The sequence below is a fragment of the Zea mays genome, chromosome 6 (genome assembly GCF_902167145.1).
Source record: "Zea mays cultivar B73 chromosome 6, Zm-B73-REFERENCE-NAM-5.0, whole genome shotgun sequence".
NCBI classification, from domain to species: domain Eukaryota; kingdom Viridiplantae; phylum Streptophyta; class Magnoliopsida; order Poales; family Poaceae; genus Zea; species Zea mays.
Genome location: NC_050101.1, coordinates 118,752,318 through 118,776,103, shown reverse-complemented (window position 1 = coordinate 118,776,103; position 23,786 = coordinate 118,752,318). Strand labels below are relative to the sequence as shown.

The window sequence follows — 23,786 nt, the reverse complement described above, 5'->3', positions numbered from 1 at the left end:
TCGACAAATTCTCCAAGTGGATCGAGGTCCGACCTCTGAACAACATCAGGTCCGAGCAGGCGGTGGCGTTCTTCACCAACATCATCCATCGCTTCGGGGTCCCAAACTCCATCATCACCGACAACGGCACCCAGTTCACCGGCAGAAAGTTCTTGGACTTCTGCGAGGATCACCACATCCGGGTGGACTGGGCCGCCGTGGCTCATCCCATGTCAAATGGGCAAGTAGAGCATGCCAACGGCATGATTCTACAAGGGCTCAAGCCTCGGATCTACAACGACCTCAACAAGTTCGGCAAGCGATGCATGAAGGAACTCCCCTCGGTGGTCTGGAGCCTGAGGACAACGCCGAGCCGAGCCACGGGTTTCACGCCGTTCTTCCTAGTCTACGGGGCCGAGGCTGTCTTGCCCACAGACCTGGAATACGGCTCCCCGAGGATGAGGGCCTACAGCGATCAAAGCAACCAAGCTAGCCGAGAAGACTCGCTGGACCAGCTGGAAGAGGCTCGGGACAAGGCCTTACTACACTCGGCGCGGTACCAGCAGTCCCTGCGACGCTACCACGCGTGAGGGGTCCGGTCCCGAGACCTCCAGGTGGGCGACCTGGTGCTTCGGCTGCGACAAGACGCCCAAGGGAGGCACAAGCTCACGCCCCCCTGGGAGGGACCGTTCGTCATCGCCAAGGTTCTGAAGCCCGGAACGTACAAGCTGGCCAACAGTCAAGGCGAGGTCTACGGCAACACTTGGAACATCCAACAGCTATGTCGCTTCTACCCTTAAGATGTTTTCAAGTTGTTCATATACCTCGCACCCACGCAAAGTTTAGTCATCAAGGAAGGGTCGGCCTCGCCTCGGCAAAGCCCGACCCTCCCTCGGGGGCTAAAAGGAGGGGAACCCCCTCTGCGTTGAAATTCTCCTCGAAAAAAGATCTCTTCTGCCAGAATATCTTTCGTGCTTTTTGACTACTTCGAAAAGTGGATCCTGAAAACGACGGAGTACACGTAAGCAGCCAAGGCTGACCGAGCCGAGGGACTCCTACGCCTCCGGGATACGGATACCTCACTCATCACCTTCTGCGATAAGTAACTCACGTTCGGATAAGTGATTCCGCGGACCGAACAAGTCTTCACGTTCGGAAGCTCTTCTGCCAAAGCGATCCTTCGAGCCTTCTCGACTGAGTCGGTGACAGAGCCTCATGGATGGGTAAAAGTGCACGTAAGCGGCAAGGCCGACCGAGCCGAGGGACTCCTACGCCTCCGGGATACGGATACCTCACTCATCACCTTCCGCGAGAAGCAACTCTCGCTCGCACAAACATCCCTGTTGCCGACAAAAAAGTCCAGATACTCGAAACAAGAGGAAAAGAGACGCAGCTTTACAACACAGCGAGGGTGTGTGTTCTGGCCTCGGCGGCCGTAGGAGGCACACGCTACAAGACAATCTGATCCTGCAGGCTCGGGTCTTGACGCTGGAAGGGGACAGCAGCACCCTCGGCATCGACGACACCTTCGGCGAGGTCCGACCTAGCCTCGGACGGCGACGCGGTCCGAGGATCTCCGCTCTAAAGGACGACGTCATCACCACGCCCGGGCAATCGCTGCCAGGGTCTTCTCCGGGAATCCGGCCCGAGCAGGCGGCCCGGCCGGTTGCCCCGGGGCCTCGGTCAGCCGTCCTCCGAGGGCGCCAGCCCGACCCGAGGCGTCGGCTGGTCAACTCCAGCGTCGGTCCCGCTAACGGACGACCCGGCTAGGCTCCGGCCAACCAGGTTTCATTTTCGAGCCAACTCTGCCCCTGTTCATGCTGATATCGCTACCCCTGGCCTCGGCTCATCCAAGAGCGGCCAAGGGGTCCCTTTAACTAAGCTAGAGGAGCCTCGGACAACAAGGCCGACCGAGCCGAGGGACTCCTACGCCTCCGGGATACGGATACCTCACTCGTCACCTTGACACGGGGCGACTCACGCTTGGTGAAGCGGTTCAGACAACCAACAGTCGAGTCTTAGTGCTCGAAAATGAGGAAAAAACACGGCTCCGTGCCAAAATTACATACATGTTCAGGCCTCGACAGCCACAATGAACAAAAACACTGGCATTCAAAGTGCCATTACAAACGGAACTCCGGTTCCCCCTCCGCAGGTACGAACAACCCCACTCGATGGGGGAGGGCCTGCGGAGCAACAGAAGACTGACGGGCGGCTCGCCGCCGCCCGCTCTGACAGCAACAACAACGACCCCCGGTCCGGGTGGCCGAACTGCAGCAGCGCAGGCCTCAGGGTGGGCGCTGCTGCAATCTTGCCCTCGCCCATGCCGACGCTCGAGGGGCGAGGACAAGTACAAAGAGCCGGAGGCCCGAAGCGCGGATGGTGGCGGTGATCCCGTCGGCGACGGGGACTTCTCGAGCCGCCTCCACCTCGGCACCGACGACAGGGGCCGTCAGCCCTCCGGCAGATCCCCACTCAGATCCTCCCGGACGAGTGGGGCACCGACCTCCGCGCGGAGGCGCCATACCGGTGCAAAGGCAGGACCGCCCCAGAACACGAACGCCGCCCTAGCAGCGCGCGACATCTTGGGCGGTCCTCCCGTGCACACGGCGCGGCAGCCGCCTTCCGGCAGGAGGGGCCACCGGGAGCCAAGCCGACGAGCTCGACACGCTGGGGCTGACGACGCCCGCTGTCGACCAGCCCCGCGTTGTCGAAGTCCGACCCGCCCGCAGGGCCAGCGAGCGCCCTCTCCCTCGAACACCGCAGGAGAGGGTGACCCACGAACCCGCGCGGGAGGTAGAGCTCCGGCTCAGCCCGGCCTCCACCCCAGCGAGGATGATGAACATCCTTGAAGCTGAGGGTGGGACCAAGATCGCAGCCCGGCTTGCTTCTCCCCACCCAGGGGCTGGTGGTCGCCGCCTTGGGTGACCGCCGGCGGGGGGTACAGCCGGGCTGGCTGAAGAAAATCCTTGAAGCCGAACGATGGCTGAAAGGTACCAACTCCCGCGGAGTTACGTTCCCCCGACGACAAGGCAGAAAGACGGCGGGTATCCCCCATCCGGGGGCTTGGAAGGTGGAAAGACACGATGCATGAGGGAGCACGAAGACATGGTCGCCTTCCAAGGGGGTCACCCTCCTTTTAAAGGCGACTATCCCTACTTGTGTCCCCAGCCGTCACGGGCTGAGTCTTCTCCAACACGCTCCAAGGCCCTCCCCTGTGGCGCGGGGGCTGGGTCCCACATGTCATGCAAGCCGGCTCAGAGCAGAAGAAGCCAAACCGCCGTGCGCGGTGCGCACAACCGCCCAGCGGTTACAAGTGACCCTCCACTTTTGCCCAGACCAACGGGCGAAAGGGGCGGGCAGCCATGCAGGCGGCATGCAACCGTGCCAAGTGGGCGCGCTTCTCCGACTCCCAACACGCCCAGCATGGAGGCCCAGGCCCACGCGTCATGCAACCGGCGCGCCGAATGCTTCGTGCATGCGACTGCACCGCCACTTGCGCCACCACCGCGCCTCCTCGATTGCGGAACCAATACCGCGACTCGAGGCGACCAGGCGCACGACCCAGCAGCGCCAGCCTGGCGCGGCGGTCAGTGCAGCCAAAAATGGGCCGGCAGTAATGACGGTGGCAGGCAGGCGGGAGCAGCGGTCACGTCGTCAGCCTAGCTCACGACCCATCCGGGGGCAGTGAGAGAACCCTCTCTCACGGCGTGAAGACAACGCGCCCGTGTTCCGTTCCTCGAACGGCTCGCGCACACGCAACCGCCGCCCCGCCAACCACTCGCCCCGTCGCATTGACTCCGCGGCGGGACAGGCGGCGCCTTTGGCAGGAGAAGCGGGCGACGCTTCGCCTTCGCCATAATGACCGCGTCAGTAAAGGTACGCCGCGTCGTTCGATTTCGTATCCTTTTCCTTTTTTCCTCTTTCTCTCTCTTGCAACAGGGATCGGGAAAGGGGGAAACCCCGAAAGGGATCCTTCCTCGTGAAGGAACCAGGCTCCGAGCCTCCCTACTGATCAAAGGTTCGAAGGTTGGCCCCTCGGAAGGGTTCGACAGCCGCCTCAGATCACGTGGGCCCTACACCCAATGGTCAGAGGTTCGAAGGCCGGCCCCTCGGAAGGGTTCAACGACCGCCTCAGGCTACACGGGCTCCGCGCCCATTACTGATCAGGGGTTCGAAGGCTGGCCCCCGAAGGGTTCACAGCCGCCTCAGACGCCGAGCGAGGGATGACCATGGGTACGTTCGATACATAACCAAGGCTCGGGCTGCGCTCCCGAGGTACCCTAGGACATTTCCGAGACCAGCGGGAACGATCTTGTAACGGAATCCCATCAGAGGGAGGCATCGAGCCCTCGGACCCCGTCGCCAGGGGACCGGGTCCGGCAGATCACCCGCAGGTACTTTTGGGCGTGCCTCTGGGCCCCTAGCCGACCCCTAACGAACGGGGCACGGACGTCCACTCGGATTACCCGCTTGCAGCTCACCGGAGACACCATGTTCGGCGCCCATCGAGGGCAACATGACGCTTCCCCCCCCTCCTCCTTGCGGAAAGGCGACGCAGGGGCGTATGTAAAAAAGCCGAGTCTGTCCCTGATCGCCCTCTCGCCCTGAGCAGAGGCTCGGGGGCTGCTCTCGCAAACCCGGCTCCGGCCGAACCGTTGACAGCGTCAACATACCAGCCCAAGAAATTGGGACCCGACCGTACACCCGGGCTACGGCCAGCTCGCATGAGGGAACAACCAGACCAGCCGAAGCATTACGCGAGGCATTAAGACCTCGAAGGAGTGAAACCACTCCTCCGAGGCCTCGGGGGCTACACCCGGCGGGTGCGCTCGCGCGCACCCACCGGAACAAAACGCAACCGAGAAAGGCTGGTCCCCTTGCAAAAAAGTGCGACGAAAGCCTCCAAGCGAGTGCTAACACTCCCTTCGAGGCTCGGGGGCTACTGTCGGGGACCATAATTAGGGGTACCCTCAAGACTCCTAATTCTCAGCTGGTAACCCCCATCAGCATAAAGCTGCAAAGGCCTGATGGGTGCGACTAAGTCAGGGATCAGTCCATTCGAGCGACTCGATCACGCCTCGCCCGAGCCTAGCCTCGGACAAGGGCAGCCGACCCTGGAGGATTTCCGTCTCGCCCGAGGCCCCCTCCAACGGCGAACATATTTCTGGCTCGCCCGAGGCCCTGCCTTCGCCAAGAAGCAACCCTGACTAAATCGCCGCACCGACCGACCAAATCGCAGGAGCCTTAAATGCAAAGGTGGACTGACACCTTTATCCTGACGCGCGCCCCCCGGCAGAGCCGAAGTGACCGCCGTCACTTCGCCGCTCCACTGACCGGCCTGACAGAAGGACAGCGCCGCCTGCGCCACTCCGACTGCAGTGCCACTTGACAGAGTGAGACTGACAGGCAGTCAGGCCCTGCCGAAGGCACCATAGGAAACTCCGCTCCGCCCGACCCAGGGCTCGGACTCGGGCTAAGTCCCGGAAGACGGCGAACTCCGCTCCGCCCGACCCAGGGCTCGGACTCGGGCTAAGTCCCGGAAGACGGTGAACTCCGCTCCGCCCGACCCAGGGCTCAGACTCGGGCTAAGTCCCGGAAGACGGCGAACTCCGCTCCGCCCGACCCAGGGCTCGGACTCGGGCTAAGTCCCGGAAGACGGTGAACTCCGCTCCGCCCGACCCAGGGCTCGGACTCGGACTCAGCCCCAGAAGACGACGAACTCCGCTTCGCCCGACCCCAGGGCTCGGACTCCGCCCTGGCCTCAGCCGACGGCCTCCGCCTCGCCCGACCCAGGGGCTCGGACTCGACCTCGGCCACGGAAGACAGACTCGACCTCGGCCACGGAAGACAGACTCGACCTCGGCTTCGGAGGAGCTTCCACATCGCCCAACCTAGGGCGCAGGCCAGCCACGTCAACAGGAGGCGCCATCATCACCCTACCCCGAGCTGACTCGGGCCGCAGGGAACAAGACCGGCGTCCCATCTGGCTAGCTCTGACAGATAGGCAATGATGGCGTCCCGCGTACTCTGTGACGACGGCGGCTCTCAGCCCCCTTACGGAAGCAAGAGGACGTCAGCAAGGACTCAACCGCTCCGACAGCTGTCCCTCCGCCAGGCTCCATCGCTCCTCCGACGGCCACGACATCACACCAGCTGGGTGCCAAAATCTCTCCGGCTGCCACAACGGCATGTACTTAGGGCGCTAGCTCTCCTCCGCTAGACACGTAGCACTCTGCTACACCCCCCCATTGTACACCTGGATCCTCTCCTTACGCCTATAAAAGGAAGGACCAGGGCCCTCTTAGAGAGGGTTGGCCGCGCGGGGACGAGGACGAGACAGGCGCTCGCTTGGGGGCCACTCGCTCCCTCTCCCGCGTGGACGCTTGTAACCCCCTACTGCAAGCGCACCCGACCTGGGTGCGGGACGAACACGAAGGCCGCGGGATTCCCACCTCTCTCACGCCGGACTCCGGCTGCCTCGCTCTCCCCCCTTCGCGCTCGCCCTCGCGCTCGACCCATCTGAGCTGGGGCACGCGGCGACATTCACTCGTCGGCCCAGGGACCCCCGGTCTCGAAACGCCGACAGCATGCACACATCACAAGTGACGGCCCAAACATAACACTAGAGTACTAGACCCATGTCGTGTCGTCACTGAAACTATCCACATGATTGGATGCCTACTTAGTGGGTGCACTGCACCCGCGAAGCATTAAAGTATCATCGGTTTGGTTCAATGTTCCACGCATACAGGCCACACACATACAAAATTGGGGTCTCATGTAGGCCGTGTGCTCGAGGGGCGTACAAGCTCGTCCTGTGTGGACGTATGCATATGCACAAAAATCGAGATAATTTTAATTTGTTTTTTATATGTTTTAATTTAAAAATTTAATCAACAAACCGATTTTATATTTATGTTTTTGAGATTTTTATAAACAAAACTAGACTACTCATGATGTGTAATATTTAAAATTTTATTTATGCATTCTTCTGTATTACAAGTTTTGATGTAGACAACCAAACATATTTGTATTTGTCCTGAATGTAACAATTCAAACAACCAAATAAAATCATATGCATGAATCTAGCTTGTCCACAAAGAGTTTGGCTCCTCACGTAAGGCTACTACGGTGCAACAACCAATCACGCAGTATATGAATCGTGCTCGTGTCGTACCGAAGGTCGTGTCGTGATTAGTGCCGGCTCATTTAGCATGGCCCACTTAACCATCTATACCTAAAATATAGTGCAGTGTGATATCTAAATTTTGCATTAAAATATAATACGCTCCTTGATCGTATCAATGCCTAGATTTGGTAAGGTTTGCTAAAAATAAAACCATTATTTAAGGAGGAAGCACTTTAATTGAATTTAATTCCTTTTAAGATATTCTAAAAGTTTTAAAGTTCACTTCATTCCATAATGAAGGGAGTATAATATTGTGATTTTGTGAAAATGTATCTTGTGCACATAAGGGATCCATGCACATATTAAATTTGGGTCTTTCGTCTAACAATCGACGTAACAAAAGTTACTCTCTTGGTGCATGTCGTTGATATTGTGTGTCGGAATCAATAATTTCGCATAAGAAAGCTCCCACAAGCCACATATATGAGTCTAGTTATGCTCCTCACCGTATTCTAGAAACCTATCCCCTTTCTCTTTAATTACAATTTTGTTAAGCTCTTCTACAATTTCTATCCCGCTTCGTTGCTTTGGGACCCATTTATGACGATGGTGCCCTTCGTAAACACTTTTCCCTACCTTTTAAAGTGGCGATCCAAGGGTAGAAAACATCTATGGCATCGAAGTAACAGATCCTCCCATCAGCACCAAGACGGAAACAATATGTATCTTTATCACAAATAGGACATGTCAATCTTCCATGCACGCTCCACCCAGCAAAAAATGTCGCAAGCTATAAAATCATTTACCAAGAACAAATATTCAACTTGAAGATTGAATTTCTATTTCTTGAAGCAATCATAGGCTCCCACTCCTTCCTGTAGCTTCTCCAGCTCTTCAATCAATGGTTCAAGCATCAAATTGAGGCGTATGCCAAGATACTCAGGCCTAGGTATAATAAGACATGGGAAAATAAACTCATATTTCATGCTAATATAAGGTGGAAGGTTATGCGAGATGGCAAAGAGAAGCTAGCATGAGTAGGACACAACGATTATATTGAAAGGTGTGAAACCATCATTTTTCAAGCTAATATGAACATTTCTTGCATCGCTGGCGAGTTCTAGATTAAAGGAGTCAAGAGACTTCCATGCATCGCCATCTGACAGGTGCACCATTAACACATTTTTTTGTACGATCTTTGTGCCACCTCATGTGATATCGATCTTCCTCGAGAGAAACAAATGTTTCACTATAGGAGTGAGAAGCATGTATCAAAGATGCTTATGTGCAACCTTTGTCACCACCTTCCCCTATCTTCGTTTACAACCTCCACATACTTTAACTTGTCATATTTTAAGCACTTTTATGTTCTCTTTCATGTTCCTTACAAAAGAACATGTAGTTGTCCTAGCACACATCAATGTTCACATACTTCATATTGAGACCTTTAAGCAATTTCTTGAATTGGTACATATCTTTGGGCATCTTATGACCCATCAGAAGAACCTCACTAATCAAATCCACTAGCTCCTTGTAATAATTGATTAAGAATACAAACTTGGACTTGATTGCCATCAGCCTGGTCACGAATTTGAGAATGGTGATCTTGATGTGCTTGTGTACAGGATCTTCTAATGCTATGAGGAGGTCGAAGAACTTATGACCCTCAAATGTAGGTGAAATCATGACAATCTGGGTCCAATTTAGGCAAAAGATCCTCAACATATGGTCCATCTTATCAACATCTTCACCGTCATCCACTTTTGGTTGTGCCGCTCTTTCACGACGTGACACCCTGTGGAGATACTAGACCTCATAGGCTGGCACAAAACCGTTGGTGTATATGTCTCGTGTGACTTGACTCTTGTTGTGGTACAACATATTTCTGCAATTGTGACAAATTAGATGCACGGTCCACAAACTTCTGGGTCTTGGCAAACCACTCACGTGCACGTGAGTGAAGCCCACCATTCCTAAAACCAGCATACATCCAATCACGACTATCACCCATACCAACTGTATACGAGTAAGAACTGTGCATGAGATTTTTCACTTTTCTACATATCACGACCATATATCTATAGGTAATTTATAGTATGTCCTAAGTTGATAGGAGAAGGTGGACAATTCGCTTGCTCCCTCCAAGTCCTATTAATTGTCATTTAGGACAACGACATTGTCTCCATAATATATCTTTGACCAACGTTTTTTTTTGTTAGAATACAAATGAACTCTTAATATGTTTATACTTTTATACACTATACCACGGAACATTATTTGCAACTTATGGTCTGTCGGTAAAATCAGTTTTACCGACGAACTATAGGTCGGTAAAGACCTTTACCGACGGACCACGAACGTCGTTGCAAGCTGTGTCGGTAAAACTTTTACCGACCGACCGTTGTTTTACCGACTTATCTTCCGTCGCTAAAAGAGAAGTTTTACCGACGCTTCATCATTTGGTAATAATAGTATTACCGACTCTCTAAGAGTTGCAGCTGCCACGATTTACGGACGCTTCATCAGTTGGTAATAATAGTATTACCGACTCTCTAAGAGTCACTAATTGTGTAGATTACCGACCAACAATTCGTTGCCGCAGATATTACCAACCAACAATCCATTGCATTCATACAAATAGATTATTATAAGGACACTTAATGCTCATACACTTCACTAATCTTTCATGAGGTAACATATTGCACATGTTGCACACAAATTAATGGTCTTTCAATATCCATCGATCATATATTAACATCATTAGTAACATAATGTTTGCAATACATCGAACTAGTCCATAGGTTGCAATATCACATTACATAACTCAAAAGCTAGTCCACGGTATTACAATAACTCAATTCCTTCACGTTGTTGTACGCAACATACGCAACAAAAGCTCCAAAAGAAATGCAAGACCGAAGAACCATGTCCACGGTTGGTTGTAACATGATCTGATACTAACATTGTCCATTTCCTGAAAAAATATAACCATGTGTAAGAAACTTATGAATCAATTGCCGGGAACAAGAGGTACTGGTACATTGCAGTAACCAAAAAACTGAACTCCAAATGAAATAAAAAATGCAGCAACCATAGCCCATGATAAAATTTGAAAGTTCATAACTATAAAATGAAATTATAGCTTGCTGCACAGCACACACACCATAACTATAAACTGAAATTATAGCTTGCAGCATAGTAGCAGTACACAGCCATAGAGGATAGAGCATGATATAATACCAAAAGTGTAGCTCATAATTCAAAAAAAAACATCCAGCAGGCAGCATCAATCATCCATAAACATTATAGCTTGTTGCACAGCACACACACACAGAACCATAAGTCCATAACTCCATAAGACCATAGCCATAAGAGTATAAAGACCATAAGCTTGCTATCTTGCTGCACACACACACTCAGCACTTCAGTTCAGTCTGCACTCAGCAATCAGACCTTCAGAAGTTCAGATCACCTGTCCTGTCCACACTCACACGCCATTCTGCATAACACACACACACTCACAGTCTCACACTGCATAACACACACACACACACACTCACACGCCAGATCACCTGTCTTATCCACCAGACAGCACACCAGATCACCAATTCACCAGCATTGCTTAACACACAGTCACACTCACACAGTCACACACCAAATCCATTACTGTACTACTATTTTGAAAACGCCAAACCATATCTGCCTATATCCGTTTGGCGTTCAAATAAGCTTAGCAAATAAGTCAGCAAAGAAAAAACCATGGAGATATGGTTAGTAGTAGTAGAGTCAAAGATCCGGTTCTACACTATATCAGGAAAGAAAATGCCAAACAGATATGGTTAAAAACAGCAAATAAGTCACCAAGCTAGGGCCATTAAGAGTAGTAGTAGAGTCAAATACCTGAAATGTTAGGTGATGTGTTAGGTGTTGCTGATGCCTTGTTGATGACCTTCAGCTGTCAAAGTTAGGATCTGTCAGTAGGTACTCATTAATCAAAAAAGAAAGATATCAAAGTTTCGTTTATTACTTTCTTGTATGGCCATGCAAGCGACATCATGTGAGCAGTAGCCATAGTTTGCATATCATCGTAGGGACGAGCCAACACTGCATCTCTTTTCAGGACACAAGTCACAACAACTTCACAAAATTGCCTTCCAATGGGCAGATCTGCAACTATGGTACTCGGATTAGTTGAAACTATTATTCCTTTGGCCACAGGTTGATCCGATCTCAACAAAGCATATAATATGGCTTCTCTTCCAACCTGATACAAGCGATAAACACAAAATTAGAAGCATGATAAGGATAATACTGGTTAGAAGGATGAAAGTATTACCAAAGAATTATGTTTAGAATGAGAAGCATCATTAGTGCCTGGTGCAGTGCTTGGTGCAATTGTGTCCTCATCATTACAATCGTCATCTCCATATGCATTATCTTCATCACCATGTTCTAACCTTGAATTCTGTTACAAACATTTGGTGAATTATGAGTAAATCGGAAGATAAACATTACTTTGTGTAACAACAAAGAAAATTTATACCACATTTTGACGTGATGTGGAACCATGCTGTGACATGGGCCCTTCACTTGCCCTGTCTAGTTGTGCCCTTTCCTCAATTTCTGCCTGCAATTGAAGTATGCGTTTTTCTAGAGCAGCCTTGTCCTTTTCAGCTTTGGTACGAGCCAGAATCTCCATTTGTAGTCTTGTTGGTGCATAACCCTTCAACCCAGGGGTGCCAATATCTTGAGGAGTTGGGCCTAAACCCACAGCACGGATATATCCTTTTGGCTCTTTCTCTCCACAAACAAGAGCAAATACATCACCTTCCTGAATTGTTTTCTCCTTTAACTCTGGATATACTTGGACAACATCTTTAAGTTTATTCTATGAAATAAACACATGTTATTTATTCTGTCTAAATAGTATTACTAACACTTAGGAAAAAGACTTACGATAATTGGCTCTGCCTGAATTGAAGGAACACCATTTTTTCTTGTATGGGTTTTGATAAAGGTTTCATCTCTTCGTGGGGGGCGTCCTAGTTTCATAGCCTAGAAATGGTTAAGACAAAAGTCTGAGTAGTACTAGATAGATTGCTCATATCAAAAAATCGGAGTTCGATAATTAGTACTACTGGACATATTGCAAAAAAATCGGAGTTCGATAATTACCAAAAATATGAGTACAATAATTAGTAAGACAGATTAAACATACCAATTTATGCTCTGAACATGCAAAGCTCACACTACCAGATGTATGGAGCAATTGTACCTTTTGCCGGCTTACTTTTCCAGCTTTCGAACGAGCCTAGGACATAGCAGAAGTGTTTAAGAACTGAAAATATACATGTTGACAGCTACACTTTGCACATATAAAGATGTTTGTTACCTGAAATTCAGAAGTCAACCAATATTCATAGAGAAATTTCCAATCAGCGTCACTAATACTTGACCCCTTTTAATACTTGACAAAATAATTTCTTCTCAGCATGACTCATTGAGTAGGGTGCAGGAGGTAAATAAAATTGGTTATGTTCTAGTTCAACTGGATGAAGATCACTTCTAATTCCTAATTCTTGAAGATCCAAGCGAGCATTCAAATCATCCTTAGATTTTCCAGCAATGTCCAATAAAGTGTTAATTATGTTGTCACATACATTCTTCTCTATGTGCATGGCATCAAAATTATATCGGACCATCAAATCCTTCCAATATGGAAGGATGAACCAAATAGTTCTCCTTTTCAAAAAGACTAATGGTTCACCGTCCTTACGTTTCTGATATTTTGTGGGCTTACGAGATGGGTCCTTGCCATAAACTGTTTTTAGATCTTTGGTGCATTCCAAAATTTCCTCTCCTAAAAGAGGAACAGGTGTCGGACTTAGCTCTTCGCCACCAAATGAATCAACATCAAACCTAAATGGGTGTTCTGGATGCAAGAACCTGCGGTGTCCCATGTAACAAGACTTGCAACCATTTCCAAGTCTAAGGGAATAGAGCAAGGAGTGGCAGTCGGGACACGCTGCTTCACCAGATGTGACAAATCCGGATACACTACCTAGACCAGGGAAATCAGTGATGGTCCAAAGTATTGCAGCACGCAATTGAAAGTATTCACCCTTCGAAGCATCATAAGTTCTCACACCATTAACAAACAAATCAAGCAGGTCATAAACAAGTGGCTGAAAATATACATCCATATCACTTCCAGCAGAAGATCGGCCAGGAATCAGCACAGACAAGATAAAATTTGTATCCTTCATGCACATTGAAGGTGGAAAGTTGAATGGAATCAGAATGCCTGGCCAAATACTATAACTAAGTTTCATAGTCCTATAGGGATTGAAACCATCGGTAGCAAATGCTAGACGGATATTTCGGCTATCAGCAGCAAATTCGGGATGTTTTTTATCAAAATCCTTCCATAGGGGGGAATCTGCAGGATGCCTAAGCAAACCATCATTTATTCGGTGTTCATCATGCCACCTTGTGAGACTTGCAGTTTTGGAGGACACAAATAATCTTTGAAGTCTTTTCTTGATAGGAAAGTAACGAAGAACTTTCTTAGGAATTTTGTACTCACGCTTTCCGTCCAAACTCATCTTTTCTGATTTCCAGCGTGAAACATTACATTTCGGACATGAATTAGAGTTTTCATGCTCCTTCCAGTAAAGAATGCAATCGTTCTCGCATGCATGGATAGAAGTGTACCCAACTCCCACTGATTTCACTAATTTCTTAGCTTCATGAAAGTTTCTAGGAAGTGCTGAACCCTTAGGCAACGCATCAACAAGTAGATCAACCAACAAATTAAAACTTCTATCCGTCCATCCTCCAAGAAGTTTTATGTGAAGTAAACGAACTAGAAAGCGTAGCTTTGAGTACTTATTGCAACCTGGGTACAATTCTTGACTGTTGTCTGCTGCTAGCCTACGAATGGTAGCTACATCTTTATCAAATGGATCAAAAGACCCATCATCTTCCATATCTCCTCTATCATCTAAACCACATGCTAAATCCTTAATCAACTCAGATATGTCATCTTCTTCGTCATGCACCTCAATGAACTCAGGGACATCACCATTTTCATTGTTCAATACAGAGGAACTAGCTTCTCCATGTAAGGTCCATGTTCTATACCCTTTTAAAAATCCATCACAAATCAAGTGTTCTCGAACTTCAATAGCCTCCCGCCAAAATGAGTTGACACACTTCCTACAAGGGCATAAAATCTTGCTTCCTACCGCTGAATTTTTTAATGCAAAAGCTAGAAAACTATTCACCCCTTGTGTATAGGCCTTTGTCTCCCTACATGCAATTTCTATGTTAAATATCAAGATAACCACGTAGCACATTTTTTTAGTTATTGTGAAAAAAAGTTGTATTGTACCTAGCCACATTGTCGATCCACGATTTATCCATGTGTGTTATTACGGATATGATAGAGCTTCTAAGAACATATAACAAGCATAAAAACTTTGCTGCATACACTCAAAGATAATGAACAAACACACAATTGAACCGGAAACAAGGTAAATTAGTTGAACTTACCTTACACTAGAGCTCGACAATCTCCTAGTTGTTTTTGGATTTTCTGAACTACAACACCTTCCTTTCCTTGCTGCCCCTGCCGTACCAAAGATTTGTAGGATCTTGTGTTTATTATCAGCTATTCTTATGCTAACATATCAGCTACATAACAAGAAGAAGGAAAAAACAAGTTTGCAGTGAACTCACACGAATCTGTTTTGCTAGGCTTAATATTGCAAGAACCTTGAACCAACTTTTAATCCTGCATGCAAGAAAGAACAAAAATGTTGAATACATGCTAGAGAAAAAAATGTTGCAAGCTAGAGAAAAAAAATGCAGCCAGCATGAACTGAAGGTTATAAGCTAGAGAAAAAATGTAGTCACCAACACATACATTGATCCTGGTACCATCATGAACTGAAGGTTACAAGCTAGACTAGAGGGAAAAATACAGCCAGTAGTGCATCAGTAATCTTGCTCATGCTATCATCATTAAGCTTAAGGAAGAACATATGCAACTATCCTCATGATCCTTCAATCACTGCCTTACATTTCGTGTTGCATCAGTGGCAATCAAAACCAGTAGTGCGTGCTCAGTACTTTAACACTACCAACCAGTAGTGGCAAACATGAAACTAATAAGCATGACCTACTGGAACTTATACTCACTGCAAGAAATTACATTAGTGTTCAACGTCTGGTAGTCTGGTTCATTGCCTGTCCATGCTGGTTCAGTTCTAAGACCATGAAGGCTGAAGGCCAGGACAATGTCCATCTCTCTAGGCGATATATGAAATCCTCAGGTCAGGTGGAAGTGCAACGCACAGCCTTCTTGGCTTTGGCTCAGACTAAGCTTAGAACACGTACTGCCATAAAGATGAAGCTTGTTTCTTAAGGTAGCAGTTTTGCATTTTAAAACAGATTATGCCCATAAGGCATCAAGCAAAATGTTGAATTACAAAAAGAAGAAAACTATTTAAGAAGCCTAACATTTAAGTTGTGCAGACTCTTCCTATGTTAGTAGATCAGCAAGATAAAAAGATCAGAGTAATTGCTACATAACTACAGGAAGGGAATAAAGTTTGTTGTGGACTCACACAAATCTCTGTTTTGTTAGGCTTAATCCTGCAAGGACCTAGAACAACCTTTAAATCCTGCAGATAAGAAAGAACAAAAATGTTAAATCAATGCTCCAAGATAAACACAAATTTGAGAGAGGAAATCGCTAGGGAATAGCCATAGACGAGTTCAGTGATGCTCCAGCATGAATTCCCCCAAGGAAAATTTCTTCAATCACACTCAAATCCTACGAACAGAAATTCCCCCAAAGTTTACCAAAAAACAGGAAGGGAAATCACGATTCCACAGGCAAATGACACCAAAGGGGGCAGCGTGATGGAGGGGCGCGACACGATGGAGGTGGCGGCGGGATTATTGAGGCAGGCAGATCTATGGAGGGGGTGGCAGGATGGACGATGGCGGCGGGATTTTGTGGCGCGCAGGCGGCGCTATGGAGGGGACGCGCGGGCGGCGCTGTGGAGGGGGCGTGCGGGCGGCGCTATGGAGGGGACGCGCGGGCGGCGCTCGGCGCTGTGGAGGGGGCGTGCGGGCGGCGCTATGGAGGGGACGCGCGGGCGGCGCTGTGGAGGGGGCGTGCGGGCGGCGCGGTGGGAGTTAGGAGAAGGGGGCGGGCGGCTGGATTTTGGAGGGGGCCGTCGCGGCGATTTGGTTGGGAGGAACGCGCGTAATAATTTGGCGGCACGCGGTTGGGTTGCGCCAATATATTTACCGACCGAACGAGCGATGTCTTTACCATTTTTACCGACGGATCTCCCAACGCTAAATATAAGAGATTTACCGACCGTCCCGCCGTTGCAAAAACTGGTATTACCAACCAACCATGTGTCGGCTGTTTTTACCGACCAACCTTTGGTAGCTAACAAAGGTCGGTAAAAATCCTCCGTGGTATAGTGATAAAAGTACTTTTTAAGATAAATCGGTGCATATAAATATTAGGTTTCAAAACTAAATAACAAAATAGTTATTTGTAGTCAAAGTTTTATAAGTTTGACTTGAACCTTGTCTAAAACGACAATTAATAGGATACTGGATGGATTTGATACCGTATTAAGTTACATGCATCAACCATTACAATCCAAAAGATTAAATTCATAGGAGAAGATACACAATTCACTTATATTATATTCTAATACACATATCATAAGAGGTGTATATTAGAAATTAAATCAACAGGTTAAAAACCATTTTATTCTTTAAAATAGCTATAGCTATAGATATAGATATACATATATCTATAGATATAAATAGATGTAGATACATATATGTACAGAATTACAGATACAGGATATAGATACAGATAGAGATACATACGTGCACCGGCGCACATAGAGACCACCACGACATCACATGCCAGTATCCTTCTTCGATCGTATCCTGTTGCTCGACATGGGCACCGGAGGTGTAGGGCTGGTAGCCGCCGCCCTCACCGTGGTGGTGGTTACGATGCTGTGGACGGTGCTGGTGCGCCTGGTGTGGCGACCGTACGCCGTCGCGAGGGCGTTCGCGCGGCAGGGCATCCACGGGCCGCCGTACCGGGTCTTCGTGGGCAGTAGCAAGGAGGTTCAGGCGATGCGGGCGGCGACGAGCGGCGACACAATGGACCGGACCTCCCACGACTTCATCCCGCGCGTGATGCCGCAGTACCACGCGTGGATGACACTCTACGGTATGCGAAGCAAATGAGTTCCGAATTCTGACAAGATCTACGGTTGGCTCTTTAATTTGCTGTGTGTGTTCAGGCAAGGTGTTCCTGATGTGGTCCGGCTCGACTCCGACGCTGGCCGTGGGCAGCTACGACATGGTAAAGCGGGTCCTCTTCGACAAGTCCGGGCTGTACAGCAAGACGGACCCGGGACCCACTATCCTGTCCTTGATGGGGATGGGTCTCACCTTCACCAACGGCGAGGACTGGTCGCGTCACCGCCGCGTCGTGCACCCGGCGTTCACCATGGACAAGCTCAAGTCGATGACGGGGGCGATGGTGGCGTGCGCCGCGGAGCTGATCCGGGCGTGGGAAGCGCGCGCCGCGGCTAGAGGGGAGAAGGTGACGACGGTGGAGGTGGGGCAGCAGTTCAAGGAGCTCACCGCCGACGTGATCTCGCAGACGGCGTTCGGCAGCAGCTACAGACAGGGGAAGGAGGTGTTCGTGGCGCAGTGGGAGCTCCAGTACATCGCCTTCAGCGTCTTCAACAACGTGCGCGTGCCGGGCATGCAGTACGTGCCCACCAAGGCCAACATGCGCCGGTGGCAGCTAGAGCGCACGGTGCGGGGCACGCTCATGGCCATCATCGACGAGCGCCTTGCCGCTGCAAAGGAGGGGTGGGGTTACGGCAGCGACCTGCTCGGCCTCATGCTGGAGGCCAACAACGCCGGCGATGACGGCAAGGGGCAGCAGACCATGAGCATGGACGAGATCATCGACGAGTGCAAGACCTTCTTCTTCGCCGGCCATGACACGACCTCACATCTCCTCACCTGGGCCATGTTCCTCCTCGGCACGCACCTCGAGTGGCAGCAGCGGCTCAGGGAGGAGGTCATCCAGGAGTGCGGCAGCGCCGAGGTGCCGCTCGACGGCGACGCCCTCAACAAGCTCAAGCTCGTGAGCCTCCTCAGTCCTCCACCTTAAGCTTAGGCTAGCTAGCAGGTGTATGTCCTGTCCGCACGGTGACCGTTACCGAGCGTGCGTCACGGCCATGTTCTTGTGCGGTTTCGCAGGTAACGATGGTGCTGTACGAGACGCTCCGGCTGTACGGCGCGGCAACGATGGTCGGGAGGCAGGCGACGGCGGACACGGACCTCTGCGGCGTGAAGGTGCCCAAGGGCACCATCATCTTCATCCCGGTCGCGATGCTCCACCGCGACGAGGAGGTGTGGGGTGAGGACGTCGGCGTGTTCAACCCGCTCCGGTTCCGGGACGGCATAGGCAGGGCGGCGGCGCACCCGAACGCGCTGCTGTGCTTCTCCTTGGGCCCGCGGTCGTGCATCGGGCAGAACTTCGCGATGCTCGAGGCGAAGGCCACGATGGCGCTGATCCTGCGGCGGTTCGAGTTCGAGGTGGCGCCGGAGTACGTTCACGCGCCGGTTGACATCCTGACGCTGCAGCCGTCCAAAGGGCTCCCGGTCGTGCTCAAGCTCTTGGATGCCAGTACAAAAGATTGGAAGCCATCACAAGCTCCGTCCAAATGTCCTACAATGCTCATGTGACCTGCCAAGTCATTGATTAGGCTTCTATCCTGCGGTGTGTGTTGTCTCAGACTTGTTATCGTATTCCATTTTTCTGACCAAGTTATCGTATTTCATAGTGGAACTAAAGATTGTGATTTTGGGGATGGAGGCTTCATATATGTGGTGTGGCACTTCGACACAAAGAAAAAAAACGGGTTGTTGCGTGGTTGCCCCTGTTGCATGATTATGTTTTTGTCTCTCTTTTTTAAAAATGAACAATCAGTTTGTCTCTATTCCATTATTAGCACTTTACGGTATTAACTCAGTCCGCAATAAGACATCTATACCATTGCACCATGGAAAAAGTCTTTGTGTTGACGCTTTTTCGGAGCGCCAATCACTCTAGAAGAACCGGCGGCGGTGCCCTCTGCACAGGGGCGGACGGTCCGCGCGCAGGGGCCGGACGGTCCGCGGCCTGGTGCGAGGCGGCGGCGCTCTCTGGTCAGACGCGGACGGTCCGTGGCACAGGGCCGGACGGTCCGCGACCTGGTGCAGGAGCTCGGGTTCCCTGCCTGACAGCCGGACGGTCCGCGCCCTAGGGCCGGACGGTCCGCGCGTGCGCAGGGGCGGCGGTAGATCGCCGACGGCGCCTGGATCTCGCTCCCGGGAGGGACCCCGTCGGGGAGGAGAGATCCTAGGAGTTGTCTAGGCTCGGGCAGGCCGACCTAGACCCCTCTAATCGACGTAGAGTCGAGGAGAGGCGGAGAATTTGGGGATTGGAATACTAAACTAGGGCTAAACTAGAACTAGACTAGAACTACTCCTAATGCATAAGGTAAAAACGAGTAATAGACTTGATTTGTTCGATTGTTGGGGGTTCAATCGGCCGTAGCCCTTCATCTATATAAAGGGGGAGGTCTGGATCCGCTTCCAACTGATTTCCGAGTTAATCCCGCGATTTTAGGTAACAAATCCCGCGAGAAACTAGGAACCCTAACTGACTCTGCGCACGCGCGGACCGTCCGCGCCACCACCGCGGACGGTCCGGACCGCGGACCGTCCGGCCTCCGGGCCGGACCGTCCGCACGGTCATTTTGGGTTCGAACACTTTGTATGCCACAAAATTTTATACTCATTTCTTGTGTGCCACTGAGTGACATATAGGTAATTTTTTTATGTATGACATGTGGGACCAGTGGCACACAAGAAATAAGTATATTTTCCGATGGCATACAGGGAATTGCCCTTTGCACCATTACCTCTCCTTTTATTAACGGTTCCTATTTTAATATGAAAGATTGGAACATAATTATAACATAAATTCAACCATAAAATTTGAAAATCAGTATTTTAACTTTGAATTTAAATTATTTCAAAACTGATGAAAACAAATTCAATTTAACATTAAATTTTGGAAAATGACAAGATTTTAATTATACCTTTTAAAATATTTAGATTTTAATATATTTTCAAAAATATAAATAAAATATTGTTATCTTTGTCAAAATTTAATGTCAAAAATATAGCCAGCTTTATGTTATTATTATACTCCAAACTTTCTTATCAAAGTAGAGTCAAATTTGCAAACAGATAATAACAAGAGTAATGGTGCAAGGTTATGAATATCTTTTGCGAGCTAAGTTAATATCGTTGTAAGGGAATAGGTAGACACACTTACCGTACCATCCAAAAAACTTGCAAGTAAGATAACATAGATCATTACCACTAGACGTGCAGCGCAATGGAAGAAGAGTTGTAGTAGCATCCAACATAGAAACGTGTCAATAAAGAGGAAGTAGCCAATCACGATCGCCTCCTCCTCCACAACTGATCAGCACAGCAATCGTAATCACGCCTCCACGTAGTTCACACGTACGGGGAGGAATGTCATACGCCGGTGTGCGAGCACTGTGCACGGAACGAGGGTCTTACGATCAGGTTCAAGAGAAGTGATGGCTAGGGTTTGCACCTGTGGTGGGATGACATAACCATATCCCCTTCCCATATATTTATAAAGCCCGTTAAACCACTAATCCCAATACAAGTTGGACTCTAATATGAGTTGTTTATGATTAGATCTTGGGCATATCTCCAATAATGACACACATGTGGACCAATCAAAACATGCCATATTGCTAAAGTTGATTGGTACCTACCACATCGACCAATGAGGGTCGGTCTATGTATGCGCACAATCGGCGTCGTCATGACCGTCTAATGGATTGGCTAGCATCATCGATGGGTACCGACTGTAACACGGTCCAATACGGTCGATTTCAACTCGACCGACCGGTTGACAACCCCATCGAGCATCAACCGATGGCGGAACCAATCAGCATTAGGATCGACGTGATCGATACACTGACCGCTTGGTGACAACTAGGTGTTATCGACCTAGGTTGAAACAAATCTAAAAGTTACCAACACTTATATCAGTTTAATTTTTGAATAACACATATAAAATTGCAAAATATATAATGGCACGTACGGAGATAAGACTCAAATAAAGCTCTCATCCGCATCTCAAGAAACAATAACATTCTAGCTTAGCACCTAGGTTACGGTCAGTATATATAACCATGCAAAACATTGTTTTGTATTGCATACTATACTATTTATATAATAGAGTTTGAAATAGTATATGAAATGGATAAGGCTACTGAAGATAGCCTTAAATCCACTTAGTTTTTTAATAACACATAATATTGCAAAAATGTACTACATCCGTTCTTAAATATATGACGCCGTTGGTTTTTTAAAAAAAATTGATCACTCGTCTTATTCATCAAATTGTGAAATATTATTTATTTTATTATAATTTGTTTTATCACTTAAGGTAGTTCGAGGGTAACTTGAAATTTTAGATTTTTAAATAAATATTTTGAATAAGACGAGTGATTAAAGTTTTTTAAAAAAACAATGGTGGTATATATTTAAAAACGAAGGGAGTATAATGTACGCGTACAGGGAAAAGACTCGAATAAATCCTTCCTGCGTCTTACAAGGATGCAATTCTAGCTTTAAGTAAAAGATTGTAAACCATTTAAGATTTAAATAATTTATCTTTAAAATACACAATTTTATATCACTAAATAAGTGTAAAATCGTTTCACCTACTTATATCATAAAAATTAGTATTTTTATAAATTAGATAGATTAAACTTATTTGATTTGGTAGTCTAAAGTGTCTTTTGTTTTAAACAGTGGTACTAACCTTAGCACCCGAACTTTGCATCTCGCGAACCAGCGGAAAAATTGTCAATTACAAGTTTAGTATTACTACTCTATTAGTATTGTGTATCAAAATAAGCATGTAGCCGTCCTAGCTCAGTCGGTAGAGCGCACGGCTTTTAACCGTGTGGTCGTGGGTTCAAATCCCACGGACGGCGTTTTTTTTTAGTTTTTTTCTTTCACAAAAAAACATATAAAAAGTAAATACCTGACACCTTCAAACAAAACATATACAGTACACACCCCACGCAGCTTGCACTTTGTTTTTTGTTTCCTGCATTAACTGCAACACTTGCACGGGTTTCCGCGCCTGTGAATCGACGCCGCCGCATCGTTGTTGACTGCTTTCCCGAGAAGCGAGAAGAACCATATATCCGAGATGTCTAAAACTATCAGCGTTCATATACTAAGATAATATTCTATTCTCGTCAGCAAATTTTTTTACTCTATATCATAATCTATCGTAATTATATTTACTCTATATATCAACCATGTATCAACTAATACATATTATATTATTTTTTCTCCTATCGCTGCACCACCTTATAATGTCCAAGCGCTCGAGGTGTGGTATAGAGTAGCTGTCGCATGAGTCATGACCCTGTATATAGCGCTCTATCAGATCTACTGTAAGCTAGTGTGTGGTATAGAGTGCGCCGCTGCAGCTGTTTTTCTACTCTATACTGTTGGGTCTATGCTTGGTCGCCGAAGGTCTTATAGGAAGAAGCGGTCTTCGGCTGAAGCTGTTTGTATAAGATGGCCGAAGGTTCCTCTTCGTGAAGCTTCGGTATTACAAACCGACTTAAAGATAGAATGACCTTCTAGTCCATAAAGGTCTGAGTCAATGTTGTAAGCTTTTAAAAGGGGCATACTTGTAATTCCTCACAGGCTGCGTCCTGTGCCTATAAATAGTGAACAGTATTTCTTTACTGTTCACGCTTTTTGGAAATTGCAATCGCATCTTCCGGAAACCAACCTTTGTCAAGGCAGAGGTATTATTGTGTTCAATGATTCAATATATTAAGTAAATATAATATAATTCGTCTATGATCTATTTACCCTTTTATACCCTTTGTCTTATGTTATCTTATACAATCTATTGAAATTTTATTACGAAGATTTGAGCTTCGTAATTATATTCTCATCAACCTTCGTCCAAGGCTCATTATCCTTAAGGGAATAATGTTTCATGGACGGAGGACGTTAACATTTAACATTTTATGTTGCCTTGTTCTTAATTCATAGCATTTGAGAACAAGTCTCCAACATTGGCGCCCACCTCCGGTGAACTCACTTCCACTTTTTGAGCTGATGGCTTCGTTCAATGATCAAGCTGGAGCTGCTTCGGACCCGAAGCTGGTGCTCCCGATTACAGGTGGTTCGTCCTCAGAGCCAGCCAACAAGAAACAGAAGAAAGAAGCACAGAGAAGGGTACAACATGTTGGGGTGCAAGGACCCTTCATCAAGTCAAGATGGTCTCACATTCCTATTACCTTCTCCCAAGAGGACCTTCAGCTCAAGGATTACCCACACAACGATGCCATGGTTATCTCTTGTGTTATCAAAGGATTTCTGGTCCACAATGTCTTGGTCGACACAGGTAGTGCAGCTGATATCATATTTGCTAAGGCCTTCAGACAAATGCAAGAGCCAGAAGATAAGATTC

At 48.2% G+C, this 23,786-nt stretch overlaps 3 protein-coding genes and 1 non-coding gene across 4 annotated transcripts; 2 read left to right on the top strand and 2 right to left on the bottom strand.

Annotated features, from left to right (window-relative positions):
• Nucleotides 1-9,819: 9,819 nt before the first annotated feature.
• Nucleotides 9,820-12,411, bottom strand: LOC103629865 (uncharacterized). Its single transcript, XM_020539922.2, has 7 exons — nt 12,330-12,411; nt 12,068-12,166; nt 11,655-11,999; nt 11,448-11,576; nt 11,139-11,375; nt 11,012-11,066; nt 9,820-10,085 (listed from the first exon to the last, which is right to left on the bottom strand). The coding sequence occupies exons 2-7, from the start codon at nt 12,161-12,163 to the stop codon at nt 10,069-10,071; spliced, it is 879 nt and encodes a 292-aa protein (XP_020395511.1). The 5' UTR covers nt 12,164-12,166; nt 12,330-12,411; the 3' UTR covers nt 9,820-10,068.
• A 121-nt stretch (nt 12,412-12,532) lies between these two features.
• Nucleotides 12,533-16,134, bottom strand: LOC109940399 (uncharacterized). The gene is made up of 3 exons (XM_020539921.2): nt 15,742-16,134; nt 14,852-14,906; nt 12,533-14,741 (listed from the first exon to the last, which is right to left on the bottom strand). The coding sequence occupies exon 3, from the start codon at nt 14,512-14,514 to the stop codon at nt 12,556-12,558; it is 1,959 nt and encodes a 652-aa protein (XP_020395510.1). The 5' UTR covers nt 14,515-14,741; nt 14,852-14,906; nt 15,742-16,134; the 3' UTR covers nt 12,533-12,555.
• A 963-nt stretch (nt 16,135-17,097) lies between these two features.
• On the top strand, nt 17,098-19,135 carry LOC100381883 (uncharacterized). Its single transcript, NM_001174665.1, has 3 exons — nt 17,098-17,390; nt 17,464-18,323; nt 18,440-19,135. Exons 1-3 carry the CDS (start codon nt 17,111-17,113, stop codon nt 18,926-18,928), a joined length of 1,629 nt encoding a protein of 542 aa, NP_001168136.1. The 5' UTR covers nt 17,098-17,110; the 3' UTR covers nt 18,929-19,135.
• Nucleotides 19,136-22,205: 3,070 nt separating this feature from the next.
• On the top strand, nt 22,206-22,278 carry TRNAK-UUU (transfer RNA lysine (anticodon UUU)). Its single transcript has one exon. It is a non-coding gene; the product is annotated as a tRNA-Lys (tRNA).
• Nucleotides 22,279-23,786: the final 1,508 nt, after the last annotated feature.

Bases quoted from the DNA above. Each gene is read 5' to 3' on its own strand.
- LOC109940399 (XM_020539921.2), bottom strand. From the start codon at position 14,514: ATGTGGCTAGGTACAATACAACTTTTTTTCACAATAACTAAAAAAATG.
- LOC100381883 (NM_001174665.1), top strand. From the start codon at position 17,111: ATGGGCACCGGAGGTGTAGGGCTGGTAGCCGCCGCCCTCACCGTGGTG. The intron at 17,391-17,463 runs GTATGCGAAGCA...GTGTGTGTTCAG, and splicing joins CGCGTGGATGACACTCTACG to GCAAGGTGTTCCTGATGTGG. The intron at 18,324-18,439 runs GTGAGCCTCCTC...GCGGTTTCGCAG, and splicing joins CCCTCAACAAGCTCAAGCTC to GTAACGATGGTGCTGTACGA.
- LOC103629865 (XM_020539922.2), bottom strand. From the start codon at position 12,163: ATGAAACTAGGACGCCCCCCACGAAGAGATGAAACCTTTATCAAAACC. The intron at 12,000-12,067 runs GTAAGTCTTTTT...TTTATTTCATAG, and splicing joins TTCAGGCAGAGCCAATTATC to AATAAACTTAAAGATGTTGT. The intron at 11,067-11,138 runs GTAATAAACGAA...TAACTTTGACAG, and splicing joins TTGCATGGCCATACAAGAAA to CTGAAGGTCATCAACAAGGC.